This window comes from Coturnix japonica, chromosome 3, assembly GCF_001577835.2.
Source record: "Coturnix japonica isolate 7356 chromosome 3, Coturnix japonica 2.1, whole genome shotgun sequence".
NCBI classification, from domain to species: Eukaryota; Metazoa; Chordata; class Aves; order Galliformes; family Phasianidae; genus Coturnix; species Coturnix japonica.
The window spans coordinates 67,343,697-67,363,744 of NC_029518.1; the positions used below are offsets into that span (position 1 = coordinate 67,343,697).

Sequence of the window (20,048 nt, forward strand, 5' to 3'; positions counted from 1 at the left end):
ACTGAAAATAATGCCTTCAATTTTATTGTGTTAGCCCACAACATCAGAGGTAGATATTGATGGTATGACAGTGGTAAAAAAAAGGAATGTTAAAGTGATGATGCAGATAGTAGAATTGTCAAATGTTACAATATCCTTTTCTGTAGAAAAATTGCTTTTTACCATCCCACTGAAGTATTTAAGCATTGCTACTTCCTTAATAAGATGAAGCTAAAAATCTCACAGGGTTATGGGAAATACCCTGAAATTTAGGAACAAAAAGGAATAGAAGTTTGCAATTGCGTTGTTTGTCCCTCATGAGAACACCAATCCACTTCTGAGTTGAACAGAACTCGAGCAAGAATCATAAATTCTTCTGCATATGCAAAGAGCTGCATGTAAGTGGACTATATAACTGTCAAATTTTTAGCTGAATAATATAGACTAAGATAATACTAAATGTCAATCCTTTCCTCAAGTTTTGTGTTGCTGGATTTCATTCACTAATAAAACCACATAAACCCTGCCTAATCTTGTGTTGTGAGTTGGAAGTTTCTCTTTATCCTGTGTGCTCTTCATTTTCTCATATGAGGTGTTTCACATTTTTATACTGATGAGAGCTACTCATCTACCAGCGTAACTTGACAGTTGTCTTCATTCTTAATTTTTTTTCTGTTGCATTCTCCTTACTTTCTTTTTATTATTACTATTTTTAGCAAAATATATGATCTCTTTGTTTCTATCCAAAATCTTTAAGTCTGCCAACCAGTTAGAGAATATTTCAAAGAGAAAAGGAATACTTTATTTTCATATGTCAGTGAGCCTAAATAAAAATGCTATGTGCTTAAGCACTGTCAGAAACAATTTATGTTATGTTTTAGAACAATTAAAAAAAGATTGGTTTGATTATGGGCTTTGCTGCCAAAGAATATAGAAACATCATCATAGAAAAGGTCAAGAATCTGTATTTCTAAATCACACAGCAGCAGCCTGTAATTCTGCAAACCAGCTATGGCTGAAAAAAAAATATTATATCAGCCTCACTGCAAATTAAAAGTAGAGTCTGTAAGTTAATTCAGTACTTAAAGGAAAAAAAAAAAAAAAAAAAAAAAAAGAAAACAAAAAAAGAAGCAATCAGTACAATAACTAGCATCATCTATTTTCACATTAAATTCCATTTCTTTTTCCTCTACTTGTAAGTAGACCAGAGTTTGAAGAAACAGTGGTGTTTTTTTTGTTTTTTTTTAGTTGATAATCCACAATATGTGCTTGGTTCGGGATTGAAGAAGGACGCATGAAATTCCAGCAGTATGTGTGGGGTGTTTAAAACCTTGGGTACTACTTTGGAAGGTGTACATGCATGGAATGGGGAGGAGAGGATATTGAATTCCAAATGTTCTTGTTGGGAACCTTACTGATTGGAAACAATTGTGCATGCAGTGATGATATACACTTGGGCACAGTCCTGCAAGTATGTATACTGAATATTGTACATTGACATCGAATGTATAGGTATACGTAGTCAGAACTTTTCCCTGCATTTGAGGTTGATTCCAGTGAGCTTCACTCTCCTTTTATGTCTTAAACCCTCATGCTCTGGAGAGCATTTTGTTTTATTTCGGAAAGTTATCAGTTACTATCAAACATCTTAGAATGTTATGTAAATTGCAGGGCAGAGGCTGGATCACCTACAGACTTTTTAAAAAAAGGAATTGAAGGGGCACAAAAATTGTACAAAAGCGTCTTCTGAATTCAACACAAGATTTAATGGCTGGACAGAGGAGTTGGCAACCGTTGCAAGTGCAAGAAGGGGAATGCTAATAAGAGATACCCAAATCCCCTAGAAGTATTCATAATTAATGCTTGTTGTGGCTTCATGCATGTAGTGGCAAAAAGCCCAATATATGGCTTTTACATCTGCTATTTCAGCAATGTCATATGTTAATTCATTCCAAAGTTTATAGAAAGATGAGACATGGAAAGGAAAATACTTCTTTTGTTGTGCATTTTAAAAATCTATCTATACTTTATAAAGTCATTAATAACCTTTTGTTGTAGGGTCACTAATAACTGAGAATATTTATTAATTCTTCACCAAAGCTGTTTCCTACTCCTACCATTCATTTTATAACATAATAGAACAGCAGAGCACTCTGTCATTTAATGTTGTTAAGACACGTGTGTATACATGAATGCACACAAATGTAGATACACTTATGTAAGATTCTTCAAATGTACATTCTATCTGTACTACTGATGTAATGAAATAAATTAGCAGCTGATGTATGCTTTGATACCAAACTAATTTTCATAATCTTTCATATAAAAGTTACAGTAGCCTAATGTAAACAAACAAACAAACAAACAAAAACAACAAAAAAACCCCACAACTTCACTTTTAAATTTTGAATTCAAATAACTAGTTACAGTAGACCAGTTCTCTAAGGCTCAAATATGCCAGCTGCAGCTTGATATCTCACTCCCTGTAGGCATACATTACTCATTTTAGTTCAGTCACAGAGACTTTGTGCAACAAGCTGTAGAAATCTCTACAACACTATGTGTATGGATCCATTTGGTATTTGAAAGAGGCAGATCTGATATATGGTTGTGGATTATCTACTGTTCCTTTTACTCATCACTACCTGCTTATTGTAGGATGCTAGATAAACGACTTGCATATGAAAACAGGAGCTATTTTATAAGGTTGTGCATTAGGATGCCATTTGAGGATTAACAATATTTCATATGATTGGATGTTTTCTATGTTGATACACTAGGACAAGTAACTAAGAGTAGGATATATTTTGGAATTTTCATCTGGAGAGCCATTCTGCTATCCACTTGCAAGTGGCTAGCGTTGATTTCCTAAAAACTGTCTGATCTTCTTTAAGGTGGCATATAGTATACAAGATTTCTGTGTGGGTCAGCAGATGTGATACAGGAGTCACAGAGGACCTATACGGTTAGCTGGGTACCTGGCAGAATAGTCTTTCTCAAACCTGAGCAGCAGTTATGATCAGGCAGCTCAGAATAAATCCTAAGTCTCCACAGACTACGTGAGAACTCACGTATTCATTACATGTGTAAACACTAACACAGCCACACAGAGATTTGGGTATTGTAATGTTGGAAGAAATCTGATCCTAATTACTTAGTCTGTGGCCTCTTATTAGCCATGCTGTGGGGATCAAATGATTAATTTGGACAAAATATGCCATATTCTAAAAATATTATTATTCTTTATCACATTGCTGCAGTTTCGCTCCCAAAAGCCTCCTAAAATGCACAAGGCAGTCAGGAAGCCCAGGTCTCAATATGACTTTGAATTTAAATCCAGTGCCAGATTTGGCCAACCATTTTCCTTTGCATAGCTTTCCTGGTGCAGTCTTAAGAGGAGACCGGTGTGAGATCAGTAGGTCTGTTGGATTACTGTGCTTGCTGGTGATAAGGAACTGTGCTATGAAGTAGAAATGGTAGTGCATAATGGAAATTCAATTGGCTGAGCCTATAAAAAGTTGGGAGGAGAAAGGGAAGAGCTGAGCCCTGAGTATGGACCACATGCCTGTTTTGTTTCCCGTTGCTCAGCCCCATTACTCTGAATTTGTTCAATCTTTGTTTTTCTTATGAAATTAACTTTAATTAAAGTTTAATCATTTTTAAGCTTTTATAATTCAGGGGGAAAAAAAATCCTTAAAAAAAACATTAATATTTAACTCAGAAAATTGCAAGAATGGAGAAGGGCAGTAGCACTAGAGGAATAGTCTGCTTTTGGGTAACGTAGCAGAACTGAAGACAGAAATGTATTAGTGCCTAGGGATATATCAGGGATTGCTTTCTATCAATGACAATACCTGCTGTCCCCTGGGCCATTGCCATGACTTTCATGCCTTCTTGAGATATGTTTTATTTCTTCCTTGGCAGTCCATCGTTTTTGTAATGAATGAATGGTTTCTGAATAAAGCTGCTTAATTGAAAGCCTTAAATTCCATCCTAAGTGGAAAACTGAGTTCTACCATGGGCTGTAAGGGCAATTCCCACAGATGACGGGGTTTCTTCTGGGACCTGTGTGCATATAAAGTGAGGACACAATGAACACCATTGCCTGATACTGAACCTCACAAAAATATCCATTTTCTCACCACATCCTTGATAAACCAACATTTCATTTATTTATTTTAGTTTTTTTTTTTTTTGTTTCCTTGTGAGTACAACAATTTTTCAGTGTAGTTTCTTGAGCACTGAGAATAAATGTACGAGTGTAAATTCTTCTTTCTGGCAGAACATTTTGAAGAAAAAAATTATTTGAGATGCAAATTGTTCACAGTTAGGAAACCCTGAATTTGTTCTAGATACACTAGATATTTTATGTATGGATTTATCAACCAAAATCAACGATTAAAGATTCTTCAAATAAATGAGTTTTTCCTTTCATTGTGATATTTCTAGAAAGAGCCATTGTGCAATAGGAGTAAATTTGTAAAGCAAAAATATCATAAAGACTTGATGTCCACTCTAAATGTATTTCTACAGGACTTATTTGGGGATCCTACATGGTTGCAGTGCAAGTTACTCTCTTGGAGTCTATCTTCATACAGTTTTCCTTTGAAAGGAACCAAGTTCACATGTTCTGAGATTACTCCTGTGTGAATCAGTATATAAGCAGCCAAGAGCAGGAAATCACTTCAGAAGTTCAATCTGAATTCAAACAAAAATGCTAATATGGAAACATGCACTAAGTACATTTCTTTTAATAAGGCTTAAAACATGCTTTCACATTCAGTTTCTCATGTGGATAAACCTTGGTATTTTTAGGAAGTACTTTGGCAAATTCATAAAAAATATTTATCAGGGAAAACTTGACAAAAAGACTGAGGATGGCTGATAGATCAAGAATGCTTGTGGCTGCTGTTAGATGTGGGTGTCTCCTGCCTCTACCTACATTTTTTATGGAAGCATCTGATATAGGACTTGGCCAGTGGCTTGGGTTGGCAAGTGGATCTTTAAGGTTATTCATTTACCTGGTATTGCATGATTCAAGTCATCCAGTGTTCAAGTCATCCAGTGCGTCAGTGGGTGTGGATCAAGGTAACATTTCTCTCAGATGCCCAATACTATGTTACTGGAAATTTCTGAAGCATAGAAAGGCTTAAGTTGTAAGGAACATTAATGATCATCTAGTTCTAACCCCTGTGCTGTGGGCAAGACTACCAACTGTTAGATCAGGCTGCCCAGATCCAGCTTGGCCTTGGATACTTCCAGTGACTGGGCATCTACTACTTGTCTGGGGAAAGTGCAGAGAACTATGGTCCACATGATTTGAATGAACCTGGGCATTGTGTGTAGGCAAAGCTGCTCTCCTAGGGGGTTAGGGGATTAAATGTAACTGTATGCTGAAATGGAAAGCATAATAATCGTAGTTAAGGAGCTTGATTAGGTGTCAGAAGCAGAAATTCACAGCATTTGCACTGAAAAAAATTCTTTTGTGTGGTTAGATGAATATCCTCTTGTCTTCTATAACAAAAAGAAAGTTTGTATTTTAATCCTACTCCATGCTGGCTCCATAGTGCTTCTTTGGATATCTAGCTTCTTTGTTTTGCAGTCGAATTTAATCACTTGCAGAAAATGCTTGTTGTATCACACACTCTTCAACCATGCACATTATCCCTTAATTATATACAGCTAAGCCCCTCTTGACTATAAGACATGTTGTTTGTTCAAATGCACTTACAAATCCATTTTCTTATCAGGTCTTTGCTGAACATTTACACAACGGGGTACTGTTTAAATATGAAAATAAACCTTTTTTAAAAAAAATGTGACCCACCCACCTGGCCTCCATCTGTGATTGTTCTGTCTCTACAATCTGTTGTCTGCTTTTCCTCAGCGTGTTCTTTATCTTTTTGGATGGCTGCTATCTTTGAGCTGTGTTATTGCCCCTCCCTATTTTCTCTGTGCTTAGTAGAAAGTGACATTTCCAAACCATAAAGATCTGCCATGCAGATCTGATAGACTCTCTCCTGTATGACACAGTTCTGCTCTGCATGTGCAATTAGTAGAGACAACTTCATCTCACAGTATCACAACTAATGCTGTACTGTTTGGAATTCAAACATTACGTGAATCTGGGACATTTTCTCATAGAAGCATGTTTTTTTTCTTACTGTGGACATACTGAAGCAAACCAAGATTCTCCAGATTTTATTCCATTCAGGTTTTTTTCAGCAGTGAATTACTGCAATGCTTTTTCTTTTTTTTTCTGTTCTCCATTAAAGAGGATCTGTGTATTTTAATCTATTACTAAATTGATACTGTAATCTTTAGATAGAGATATTAAATCCATTTTTATTTTTAAAGATTATAACTAAATACTTACACAAGAAGTTTAAACTTGCAGTCTGTGCACCAATAAAAAATGTGCTGACTTTAGAGAACCTGAAGGGGAATCTCTTCTTAAAGAAACTGAAACGTATTTTTTGCTCCTTCTTAGAACCATCTCTTGTTTCTTCCTCTCAGAGGCCAACGTAACTAGGTAGAAGTTACTTTTTTGCATAAGTGTTCTTCTTCAAAACCACTGAGAAATGGTAGATGCAAACACTTTTTCTAAGTAGGACAACTGACTTTAAATGTTGGTATATCTGAAACCAGGGTATGCCACTAATGTTATTTTTAGATAACACGGTTGTGCAGAAAGTTGAATTGTTGTGTTCTTGTGAGTTCTTGAAAGCTGGTATCTTGTTTGTATGGATTCATCTGCTCTATAATGATGGCCTTTAGGAAAGTGTTACAGAAATCTGTGAAAAATTTCTGCTGGATTCAGTCCTGGAATGGTAATGGTAGGTCACTGTCCAAAGGAAACAAAAATGTGTTATTAAGTTATTTTAATTTCATTTCAATTGGAAAGCTTGTAGAGATGTCTGCTTCTGTTCTATTTTATGAATAGGCTCTCCAGAAATATTTCTTGCCAGCCAATTATTAAATGCCATTACAGTCAAATTAAATTAAACATCTCCATCAAGTTGATTGGTCAAAGCTTCAGAAAATTTATAGCGACAAATCTATTTGCCTCACTTCATTTACGGAGACCTTTATCTTAAACCGTATGCTTCAGGTCCCAAAAAAAGCTCAGTTATTTCATATGGGACAAAGAGATTTCATGAAATCATTTCACGTTATTCTTAGGCCTTTATAGGAAACTCTCCCATTAAATTTGTGTCTGGATTGTTGTTGAAATACAGGATTTTGGGGCATCAGGATGGAGTCCTTTGTGTGAGGAAGGAATTGATGATATAAAGATAGACTGAATGAACATACCTAGCACTGTTCGCTTCCCATCAGTACATAAACTACTGAGCTTGTGTTTTTATTATCTTTACATTTTATTAATACCTCAATTAAGCACTTCTTCTGGAATATTGAGAAAAAGTTCTCAGACCCCTGCTCTGAAGGATCTCTGCCAACCATCTCTTTGGCTTGCAGACCTTGCTGACATGTCTCTGCAATGGACCAAACCATATTCTAGTTTTCATTCTGCCTTTGATAATTTAGAAGCAACTCTGCCAAAAATGTTTTCACAGTCTTCTCTCCACCAGTTAATGCTTCTTCTTGTGGAAGTTTGATTATTTTTTTTTTACCTCAAAAAAGAAGAAAATGGGCAGCCAGGAAGCAAAAGCATGTTGGCAGGTATTTGGAAACTGCTTTTGTGGGATTTGGCTTCTTGATCAGAGGAACTTCGCAGACAAACTGGCAGGATGAGGACTGTTCATTTAGCAGGTGCTTTAATAAGCACGATCATGTCAGGGGACAGGTCCTCTGCTTCTTAGGTAAGGTGATTGTCTTGTATCTGCAGCAGTGTTGTAGCTGTTTAGAGTGGATCAGTCATTTTTTTTTATTTGAGTGGATGCAGTGATGCTAAAATATTATATAAAAATTTAATTGTTTAAAAATCAGAAAAAGAGGGAAAAGGGAGGAGGTCCTACCTAGTAAATAGTACTTCCAATTTTATTTAGAGGTTCATTTCTACCATTAATATGTTTAAGATGTTTTTTTTTTTTTTCATGAAATCCAAAGATTCTTGCTTTGTTGGAAGGTCAGATAAGATGACCACAGGAATTGTGTTGACTTTAAGTGCAAAAGTATTATTTCCAAGTGATTTATCATTATTAGGTTTTACTGTATTTTTATTTAGAAAACAAGCAAAACCAAAACAAAACCCCAGAATGTCTTTATTTTTATTACTACTTTGAACTTTCTGTGATTCCTTTCCCAAGACATGTTTGCAATGGAGAAGACCAAATATGCATTGAACACCTTGAAGGATTAATTTCTTTATGAATTGACAAGGAATGGCTGTACAGAACCTCTCTGATGTCAGAGAAGTTGGGGGCCAGAAGTGCACTGAAAGAAGAGAACTGTGTATAAAGCAAGCTAGCTTGCAGACTATGAGGAAATTTTTCAGTCCTTTATTGTTTGAACTACACCAAAAGAAAAGGAAGCAAAAACATAAATGAAAAGGATTATGAAATAATCTATTGCATTGATGTCCTTACTATTTTTTGTTCCTTTCTTGTGACTGTTAGGGTTGAATTTTGTGCAAGTTAAAAATACATTGTTACGGGTTTGGGAATTTTTTAATAAAACATTTTCATGTATCTGTTTAGAAATAAAGCACTAACTGCAGCAAAAATTGCAGAGCTGATTTATTTTTGTTGAAGTAATATCTGTTTCCTGGCGATGCATATAAATGATGTGCTATTCTTCTGAGTTAGATAATCCTCTAACTTACTTATCAGAACACTATTTCTTTTGTAATGTAAGTTACTGTGATAGTTACTGTTCTTAGATCTGCTGGATTCCTAGTTACCATGGTTGAAACCATTAATAATGGCTAATTAAAACATTAATAGAGAAGATCATAGCTAAATATTCCCAAGCCAGTCAAAGTCTTCTGTAAAACAACCAAGTAGCAACAACAAAAACTGACAACACTCCCTCTCAAATGAACAAACAAACAAAAACAAATGTGCAGAAGTCAGTCCATTGCATTTTTCCATTAGTTTTCTAACTGATTGAGAACCTACTGAGGAAGACAGGTAAAATTTCTACTACTGAGAAAATCCATGCTTAAGGCATTGTTGCATATTTGTGATGAATTTAAATGATGTCTTGCTAAGTGTGGAGTCTTTACTCCTAAACTTGCTCATGAGTTGAGCTGTCACTTAGGCTCTGTGCAGAAGCTACTCAAGCACCTTGAAAACTTAATCCTGGGGATGGGCACAGCAGCAAACAAAGGGGAAAAAAAGGTAAAGCCACTGTATATTCCTTTCATTTCTGTAACCCACCTTTCACTGTGTACTGTGTTCCATAATGGAGTTCCAATATGTCTGTTTTTGAGTGTATCTCATGTTAATTTTCCCAAAGTGTGGAGTGGCTTTTTATTTTTGGTTCCCAGGAAAGTTAATGAGAGGTACATGCTCAAATCCTTGAGAACTCTGAAAATATGGAGAAACATTATGTCATAGCCTCAGTGCATAACTTTTGATTTACTCAATTAATTTTGATCAAGACTACCCTAGAGATTCTTTAATTGCCATTGAAGTGTTGTCTTCTATATGCTTATTTGGAATCTTTACTTTCTAAGTAATTTTGCTGTTATGGTATAGTGATTTTGGTTATTCTTCGATTTCTGAGCTATGTTCTTCATCCTAATTGCTGTCCTTGTGTTTACATTGAATAGGCACACATAATGGTGTACCCAGTAATTTTCTGAAGCAAATCTGTAGGGAAGTAGAGGTTTCATTTCATTTGATGGAAAAAAAAAAAAAAAAAAAAAAGTAAGTAACTACTACTTAGCAAGCATTCTATTTTTGGATCTTCGTTTGTGTGAACAGTGGTATGTGAACATCTCTCAAAAGGCATTAGCAGGACTTTGGACAATAGGGGCATATTAGGCTTGGGAAGTGAATACGAGGTCTGAGAGATTCCTGACAGGCAATAGCAAACATTCAGTGGATGATGGTATGCAGCCATGGGACAGCCCTATTTAGATATGTCATTCACACTATAACTAAGACACCATTAAGAGTCTCGAGTTTACTCTGACTAAACCATACAACATAATTCCTTAGCTGAAACATGAATAATCTCAGATGCTATTGCAGTTTAAAAATCAAGCTAAAATAAACATCTTTTTCAGCTAGACATTTATCATTACATAGTAGTTAGACAAATAAAATACTACAGTCTGAGATCCTTATAAAAGAATATATATTAGGTGCCAGAGAAGGCATAACAGATGCCATCTCTCACTATAAAAGTAATTTACAGTTTCAAACATAGTAATGACTTGAATGTACACAAATTATTGAAAAAGAGGATCAGAGGTTATAAAGTCTCCTCTAGTAACTGGATTTCTTATGTCTACTATTTCACACTGAAGTCCACATTTGGGAATGAGTTTATAACAGTCCACTTTCAGTTTATCTAAACTTTTCAGATATGTTGGCTAAAAAGAGCCTGTGGCGGATGTTGTGATCTGTTAGCCAAGTGTGTCATAAGAGGACGATGCCCACCAAACACCAAATTTTTCTCTAAATTGTATTTTTAATACCATAGAAGATTAAATATTTTGCATTTCTGATTTCTCCCATGCCAAATTGTCATATGTTTGTGGCAGGTTCATACAGAAGGAGGTTGACAAATCTTGCTATAATCACTACCCCATGTTGTTTTCATTCTCCTTGTCTGCTGCTCATTTTCGTTGTGAAAAACCCTAATATATCAGTGACAGGAGGTCTGGATTTGTGGCCGACTGTTATAATTACTCCCACTGAGGTGCTGTCAATAGGATTAAAATAAAGATTCTGGACCTGTCCATCATAGATGAGGTCAGCAACACTAGCAGTGGGAGTACTGTTTCTGCAAGCTGTGCTTTCAGCCCTGAGTTATGGAACCATAGACATTAATATGAAGGAAATATTTGAAAGCTCTAGTGGAGAAAGACCAGCCCTTTTTTCTGCATTAGTTAAAATATCCATCTGTAATAAATAATCTAACAGCATCCATCTATGTTCTGGCCATACATGTATGTATATTAATTTTCAAATGTATCAGAGCCCCAGAGAGTTTCAATTACAGAACAATCCATTTTACATTTTATAATTAATAAAGTCTTTGCAGCTGCAAAACTTCATCCAGGAAACATCTGCACAAATTCCTTGTGTATACATAATTTCTGTGAAAAGGGGGTTAGCTGAATTGTCTTTAATGTTCACAGGCTTGGGGAAGGTAGAAATGTAGGGAGTTGATTAAGATAGCACAGAACAAATCACAAGAATGAAGGCTTATGTCTGCACAAGAGTGAAACAATTTCTAGCTATTGCCTATAGGAAAAAAAAAAATGCAATGCATAAGATCACTTCTACAGGTAGTCAACTTACTTTATTCAAGTCAACAGGAAAAGTACCTGAGGTGGGCAGTCCTGTTGCTGTAGTTCTCAGAATGTCTTAACCCCAAGTCTGTAAACTGTTAAAACTTTTGATTATTTCTTTGCCATCTTTTGATGCTGACATTCTTAAAGCATCCATTTTAAAACTTTAGTTTCACGTTCTTCAGTGTATGTAGAACTGTAGCATGCATGCCACTAAAATTTATTTACAACTCTACATGCAACTCTGCTGACAAATAATGGCATCTTCATTTTTCTCTCTATAAAAAACATAAGTCTGCTTTTAAAAGTGATATCAAGCAATAATTAGTGCAGTCACATTTTTGCAAGTCATTATGAATACTTCTTTTCGTATAAAATTAAAAATTATAATCAAAAGCTATGTTCAATCTAGTGTCTAACGTGCTGAAACAATTGTGTGCCCTTTGAGCTTTGAGCAGGTTTGCCACCTGCAAGCGTTGTACTTCTACAAATTGAGATTTTTTTCTATTTAATTTGTTTGCATTATTGTAGTAGCAAATTAGTTTCTTGATTAATGTGTCACTACCCTACAACTGTTTATTCTTTCTACTTTTGCTAGATAAACATCAATTGTTACACATGGCATCCTTAACCCTTACCACATTTCCATCATCCCTCCTAATTTCAATCCCCTAGCTCTTGTAGAAGGAAAATTAACTTCCACAGTGTTTGTAGTTAAAAGGTTACATAAAAATGAGCAGTATTTAACATGTTCCTCTTTTCCTATTTCCTGTCCCAGAAGTGGGACTCTGGAATGCTGTTTGCTGCTCTCTGCATCTGTTACATCTGTCTTCATTCCCTCTTCCTGAATTTCTTTTTTTATTTTCAATATGAAAAGAAAAATATTATTTGATCTCTACCAGTCTACCAAGGCATATGGCATGCTCACAGCAGAGAAGCTGCTATTTTTTTACATAAACTGGAGTCAGCCTCTCTAGTAAGAACAGCAATATCTTGGTGTGCCATATAGGTGGTAATATAGTTCTTAGAAGAGTATGTTGATGTTTCAGTATTTATTTCTGGTTTTTGCAGTATTCTGTTATTTACTGTAGTTGTATAAGTCCTTAAACACTCACCCATGTTGGCTCAGAATGTATGTCATTGCACTGACTGCAGTGGCATATGTTATACACGTATTTGAAGGGGTGTCCTGCACTGCCACTGTAATCCTGCCCAGCCAGATCCTGCTGTCACGATACATCATTGTTATGACTGAATGCAACTGAGTGCAATTGAGTGTAGAGGAAGAAAGCACCTTGGTACAAGCCAAGAAATATTGCTAGTGTCGTCTTTGCTGGGGTCTTTCATCATATGCAGACAGAATAGTAGAGGTCTTTATCTAAGGATTTCAGACAAGGAAGTTTAAATATGGAATGACATGTCCTGCTCAGTTTCAAAATTCAGTTCTGTGGTGAAGGAGGCTCTCTCCTCATCTGGGGGCAGTTCACATCAGCTTTGTATTTCATGGTGGAACTCTGCCAGCTTCCGAACAGAAGAAATCTCTTTGTTTTGTAGAGGAGGTGGAAAGGTGTACTCAAAAAGCAGCCATGGCTATCCCTGGCAAATAAAGTCCAAGGTATTGGGCAGTCCTGGGTCGTTGTAGGTGGTCAGTATCTAGCAGTTGTGAGGATCAGTTAGTAAGTGAAGAATTGTAACTTGACTGAAGTACAATTTTTCTCCTATATTTGTTGAGGGTTTTGTAATATGTGGGGAACCAGCTAACTTTTCAGGACTGTTAGGTTATCAGGTTATCTGCCTCTGTGCTGTCTGCAAAGTGTGACTGCTTTTGAAACTCTTTCCTGGAATGGGCGAAACTTTGGAGCATATTTAAACAAAACAGGAGCATTCTGGGAACAGCTATTCTTCGTGATAGCCAGCTCTTCACAATGAACAGATTTGTTTGGTGTTGGCTTTCATCTCTTTGTTATCCTCACCTTTTTCAGTATCCTAGAAGCCCTTCGGTAAAAAAATCACTCCTGACTCTTACTTTGCTTGATTGAGAACCAAGCTAGTTTGCTGAAACCAGGGCTGTCATGGATTACGGCTACACCTTCAGAGTGCTGCCTCACTAGGTACACATGCCTGCATGTCTCCCATCACTGCCTCAGCTCTGTAGTTTGAATTACAAGATACACTCTTGTGTTGGCAAAATGTGTTACTGCTGACTGCTCTCTCGCACCAGTGAACTGAGATATTAAAATGGATGTGATCAAGTGCAATTTAAACAACCTCAAGTTTGTCCATGAGATACTTCTGAAGAACCATATACACTTCTTTTTATCTTTAGATTTTATTTTTAGATTTATCACTTTTAGATTTGCATATGCAGATCTCCATGTAATATTTGGCTAGTTATTATTTTAACAATTAATATTATTATAATGTTGCTTGTGGAAGTTGTGGCACAGGGGATTTTATGCCATCTGTCCCTGTGATCTTAAAAATATTATAAAAAGTATTAAATAGGTCAGACTAGATGTATTTAAATTGTTTATAATATCTAAAATTAACTGTGATAATCTGGCACAGTAAAAAAAAAAGGGGGGGGGGGAAGAAAGTAAAAGAGTCAAAAAGGTATTTTGAAGCAGTTTTTTCCAACTTGTTATCACATTTTTGTAAGTGGCCTGTGCAATACTCTGTCTTGATAAAATTTTGAGTTATATGTTTCTTGATGAGGACAATGTTAAATACAGCATTTTAGCTGTATTTAATTATTAGTAATTAATGTAACTTTTTAGGAGCAATATAAGTATTCAGTTTTATGTTCTTCTGCTGAATTGAAAATTTGCTTTGACAAAATTCAGTTTGTGAAGAAAAGTGGGAAAATAATTCAGTTGTTTTTCTCCAACAAGTGCTTTTAATTGTGGTGTGTATCCTGGCATACTTTCCTATCTGAAGAGTTATAAAGTTTCTTAAATCCATTTAAAAACTTTTTTCCTACAGTTAAAAATGTCATTTCTGGAATACACTGCCCTTAAACTTACAGGGTGTTTAAGTTGAAGGGGTAGTTTTTACATGTCATCACATAAACCCGTTCTTGGAAAAAGGAGAATGGAATTGTAGCATGATTCAAGTGCCTGAACCTGCTGCCTCTGGTGTGATACGCGGGGGAATAAATGGCTTTCAGTCATGTACTAGTATCAGATATTCAACTCCTTTGAAGTCTAATAAGAAATGCACACTTACTTTAAATAAGCAACTAAGCAAATAAATGTCTCGATCAAGTCATCAGAAAAAAAAAAAAATTAAAAGGAGTTTTCTATTTACATTTTGTTATTTCTGTCTGAAATCTCTGTTTTGCTCTGTGTCTTTGCTTGGAATATGTTTCCTGCTGAGAAGGACAGACTGGAGTCACAGTAGGGATCTTTGCCTTTTAAGTTGCTCTTTCCTTTTGCAGAGGGCTGTGTGCTGGAAGACCCAGTGTATTTGTCCAGTGTTTTGCTCAGCATGAGAGGAACATAACTATTTAAGAAAGGCAGGAAACTATTATTTGGTCATTTTAGCTACATTTCAATTGCAAGTACTGAAAGAACAGACAGAAGTTTAAATACAAAGGTATTCATGTACCTTAAATCAGTTCAGCTTTTGTGCTCTTTGGTCAGGAAATTCTGTATCTTGAATGAAGGTGTGAAAGACTAATTCTGAGTTAAATTTGCCACAACTATAATTTCATTGCTTGTATTTACCCAAAGTGCTTCTCTAAAATTCTTTTTGTCCTTTTCTTAATGGCATATTTGTACACCTATTGCAGTAGATTCAAACTATAGCATGTTTTACAAGCAGAGTTTGATTTTATATATATATATATATATATATATGTATATATATATATATATATATATATATATATGTATATATATATATATATATATATATATATTTAATGTGGACTCATGCTCCTTTGTCAAAGTCATAGGATACATGCTTTGCATGCTAATTTTCTCTGCCAGGTAATTTAGCTTCCATTCCCTTGCTGCTGTTTTTTTATTTTTATTTTTTTCCCAGCAAGACAAAGTACATGTTATGGTGCTTCCTGTCCTTCAGGCATATTTTTCTTCAGAAAGTTAATATGTTGATAAAGAGTAATACAGGGCCAGAATTTTCTGTTGTCTTATACTGGATTTAACTAATTAATCAACTTTAATTTTATCTTACCTCCAAGTTTTTCTTTCAGTTGCATAAAACTTATCAGATTAACAAGAATTGCATGGCCACAGCTAGACTGTTGTTCCAGTCCAAATGCTACTAAAGTCAATGACGCTCTTCATTGTCTTTGGTGAAATTTAGATAAAGCTCATTGTTTTCATACTCTTTCCATCACTGCACTACCAGATAACAGAAATAACTGCTCCAAATATCAGCATGTTCTGATACTTTGCACTTCTGTTCTGAGAAAACATCCAAGCAAATATGAATATAACCAAAGTAAATTCTCTCCCTCTGAATTCACAATGACTATTTAACTAGCTTTAATATTTTGATACCCATACTAACTTTCACCCACAGTTCTTTACATACAGCTGGAGGCTTAGAAGACAGTTAAGACTGTGAAGGAAGAGGAAAAAAGAAACTGAATAAAACAGTGTGGTTATAGAATCTTCTGTTTTGTTAGAAAATTCTTGAAGACTTCTGTTTTCTGTTTTTTTGTTTGTTTGATTGGTTTTTTATGTTGACAACACTGGTAAGTTTGCCCATAAACTCAGTGCTGAAATGGAATGTTAATCTGTTTCCAATTTGAACACTGTGTGATCTTCACTTCTGTTTTCCCTTTACCCTAGAGCTCATGTGGTTGAGCAGTTCTTAAACTGTCTTTCTAAGTTGTATTTCTAAGCTTGGAAGTGTTGCTGGAGTTATGCTTTACGGGTGTTTGTGCTTTGGGATCTGTGGCAGTAGCTGATAAAAATATTTATAAATGTAAGTTCTGGAAACAGCACACATTTTTATTTTCATGGGTTCACAGAACACAAACCAAAATATGAAATGATCTTACATGTATATTTCCAACTGTCTATCTTCTAACCTTTCCTTAGAAGTTTTGTTAAATTTGGTTCAGCCTAGTTGTCTCTGTGAAACTGGAAATAATATTTGTGCAACTCGTGCAGTTTGTCCTCCTTTTTCTGCTTGTTCCATACCAGTACCACCTGTCCAACAAGTGTTCACACCTCATTTTTTACTGGGGATCAGGCTTTTCTAGTGGTTTATGGCTTCTTTGGGTTTCTCAGATCAGTAACATTTGCTTCATTAATTCCAAATCAGCTGATTCAGATACCAGAAACTCTTCAGTGGACTAAGTGAAGAGCTTTTCCAGTCTTTTTTCACATACTTGAAGTACTGCAGGAAGTACTCCTGTTGTTTTGCACCATTATTCTACTCTTTGGTGAAAAATGATGTCTGTTTTATTTCTGTGGCCTTCTGTGTTAAAACATTGTGCTGTGAACTGCTGGCATATTTGTAGCATATGTTTGCATTCATAAAAATGCCACAAAAACATTAATAGCACCAACTTGAGAAAGAGAAATTGTGCCTTGCTTTCACCACCGTAATAGAATGGGTAGTTTAGATGTTCACAGCAGTGTGTACTAAATACAATAGAGATAGAATAAAGATCATAATAGTAGTCTATGCAAATCTAAGTCTTAATTTGTGCTGTTGTTCTTTAGCTTGTGGCCGTGGGTTCTACAAATCATCTTCACAAGATCTGCAGTGCTCCCGCTGTCCTACTCACAGCTTTTCTGACAAGGAAGGATCTTCAAGATGCGACTGTGAAGATAGCTATTATAGAGCGCCTTCTGATCCACCATATGTTGCATGCACAAGTGAGTCAGTTGTGAATTTAATAGTAAAGGACATTGCCTAACCAACCAGGTGCCATCATTTGTAGCTAGTAGTTTCGGTTGACTCTTCCTGTATTTGCAAAGTACATTTGCAACAGTAAATGAAATTGAAAGGCAGAGGGGGAAAAAATTGACAGTGAATATGAAATCAGCAAAAATGTAATTTTCACATTTGCTTGATATAATATTGGAAAATATTGCATGTTGGGTAAGTGTGTAACTCTTAATAGTATACAGGCATAGTTTTCCCATGACTTTAAAACTGATGCGGATGATGTGTTTTATGTGATACAATATCAAAATGAAGAATTTAAAGTAGCCTATGTAGATTTGATTTTTAACTGAAAAGTGATTGGATCTGTCTTAATCTTGCAACTGCAGATAGACTAGTCTTCACAGATAGGTGGTTCAAATAGTGGAAGTCTGCTAAATCCAAAACAGCACCAGATATCTCTGTAAATCATACCAGAGCTTGTAGCAAAGAGTTACCTTGCTGTTGCTGTATGTTTAGAAGAAAGAAACAATTCCCATACTAGGAAAACTATAAAAGGCAACCTTTAAGGTACATTAACCAATCCTGCTTAATTGCACAAGTGAAACAGCTCGAGTCAGTTGCAGTAAATATGCAGACAATTGTTAGCCTGATGCCTTAATGGAAAATAAATAAAGCTCTTGCCAAGTGAGTTCAAGGAAGCTTTTATGGAGCTTGTTGTAAAAAATAATGAAATGTTTATGCAAAGAAAAATGCTTCAACTATTTTCTGTGTTAGTAAGTAGAATGCTAGCTGCGTGTCCCACTGTGGTTCTGTGCCTTTATGCTGGACTTTTTTTGTGTTACACAGGACCTCCATCTGCACCACAGAACCTCATTTTCAACATCAACCAGACTACCGTGAGTTTAGAGTGGAGTCCTCCTGCTGACAATGGGGGAAGAAATGATGTGACCTACCGCATTTTGTGCAAGAGGTGCAGCTGGGAGCAGGGAGAATGTGTTCCTTGTGGAAGTAACATTGGATATATGCCCCAGCAAACTGGATTAGTAGATAACTATGTCACTGTCATGGACCTGCTAGCTCATGCTAACTACACATTTGAAGTTGAAGCTGTGAATGGGGTGTCTGACTTGAGTCGTTCCCAGAGGCTTTTTGCAGCTGTCAGTATTACCACTGGTCAAGCAGGTAAGATTTCATCATTTGTATGAATCTTAACAGTGTGAGACTAAGAGAAACTGGTAACATGCGAACCACAGATGTGGTAAATCAAGAGCATGTTTGGTACATTCTGTCTCGTTAATCTTTTCACTTTGCTAACTAGTTAATTTGAGTTTATAATATTTCTTGGTGATCTCTCCTGTTTATTGGCTTCAGGACTGCTTTCAGAAAACTGCATGAAAATCCTAAAGAAGACACACACACACACATATATATATAATTAAATATTTTTATTATTTAACTTTATTTATTCAACTTTATTATAAATTAGATTTTTTAAATTCTGCATTTTTTTTTTTAATTACATCACTGCATATTAATCCCCAGTATCTGAAGAAAAAGTAGACATGACAGTCTTATGCAGGCTTCCTTTCTGAATATTTTAAACCACTATAGGAGTCCCAGGTCATTACAAGATGATCTGTATATGTTATGGTGTTTTTGGTGTTCTATGTTTTCCCTCAGGATTACATTTCTAATTTATCTTATATTTCCAGATATCTGATTATGAGATTCAGTGAGAATGTGATGGTTCGTCTTTGTTTCTTCTGCTTATCATAATCTGACAGGTGAAATGTCAGGGAAAATAAAATCAAACTAGCGTATCACCCCAGGGGGAATAGGGCTTTGGTTGTCTGTAAGCTCAGTTAAAAAACAGAATTCTTAGATTTGGGACTCTGAAATGACAAGTTATTTCTTGATTAAAAACATAGGCCTCTGAATCTACAATATATTACATAAAATTAACTTTTTATATCTTTTTATCTTAAACCAAACATTAATTGCAAGATTTATTTATCAAAGAAGTGCCTTAAAAATTATATGAGTAACTGATGTTTGCTGTAAGAACAACTAATCAGTGTTTTAAATAATATTTCATACTTACATCTCAGAGGACATTTTTATTGTGATCAAATTATTATTTTTTAATCATATATAATTACAGGTAGAATTGTTCCCTTTTACTATTGCTTGATACAAGACAAAATTACCATACATTTTCACTGTTTGTTCATTGCTGCATGAACAATCAGGGAAAACTGCAGTTGTTTAGTTACTTTACACTTTAAAGATGGTAATTTAAACAAAGACAAGAAATTTTACTTCTCCTTCCCCACTCCTCACCCACAAACCTAGGATGGTTTATTAAAGTTACTCTGGAATATTTATGGGATTTTTAATGTCCCCATACCACTTCCTTGCATACCAAAGCCGCATTTCATATGATTTTGGAACCAAGTCTGCTACTGAAAGATTTGCTCCATGTGTTCATGTTTTTGGGAACTTCTGATGAGTTTTTGGGGCTTCTGATGAGTTTTTCATCATGGAGAAATTACTCTGAAACTATTTTTGTTCCACAGATTATATTCTTTTGGCATTTTGACTTTTCATCTTTAAAATAATTATTTGTAATTCTTTAAATGTACAAAGGTGGATAGTGTACTGCTCTTTGCAGATGCCTGTATAGAACCATCACATAAAGAAAAGGATTTGGAATTTTTTTGTTTGTTTGTTTTTGTTTTTAAATTTAGCTGATTCAAATAGGCTTTACATCATG

The 20,048-nt window shown here is 35.4% G+C and overlaps 1 protein-coding gene across 5 annotated transcripts in view; it reads left to right on the forward strand.

Moving 5' to 3' along the window:
* Nucleotides 1–20,048, forward strand: part of EPHA7 (EPH receptor A7) — a 158,626-nt gene that overhangs the window by 35,563 nt on the left and 103,015 nt on the right. For all 5 annotated transcript variants that reach the window (XM_015858873.2, XM_015858872.2, XM_015858876.2 and 2 more), the window contains exons 4-5: nucleotides 17,107–17,262; nucleotides 18,122–18,457. In XM_015858873.2, the coding sequence (XP_015714359.1) occupies nucleotides 17,107–17,262; nucleotides 18,122–18,457 (492 nt within the window). The remainder of the gene's footprint in view (nucleotides 1–17,106; nucleotides 17,263–18,121; nucleotides 18,458–20,048) is intronic.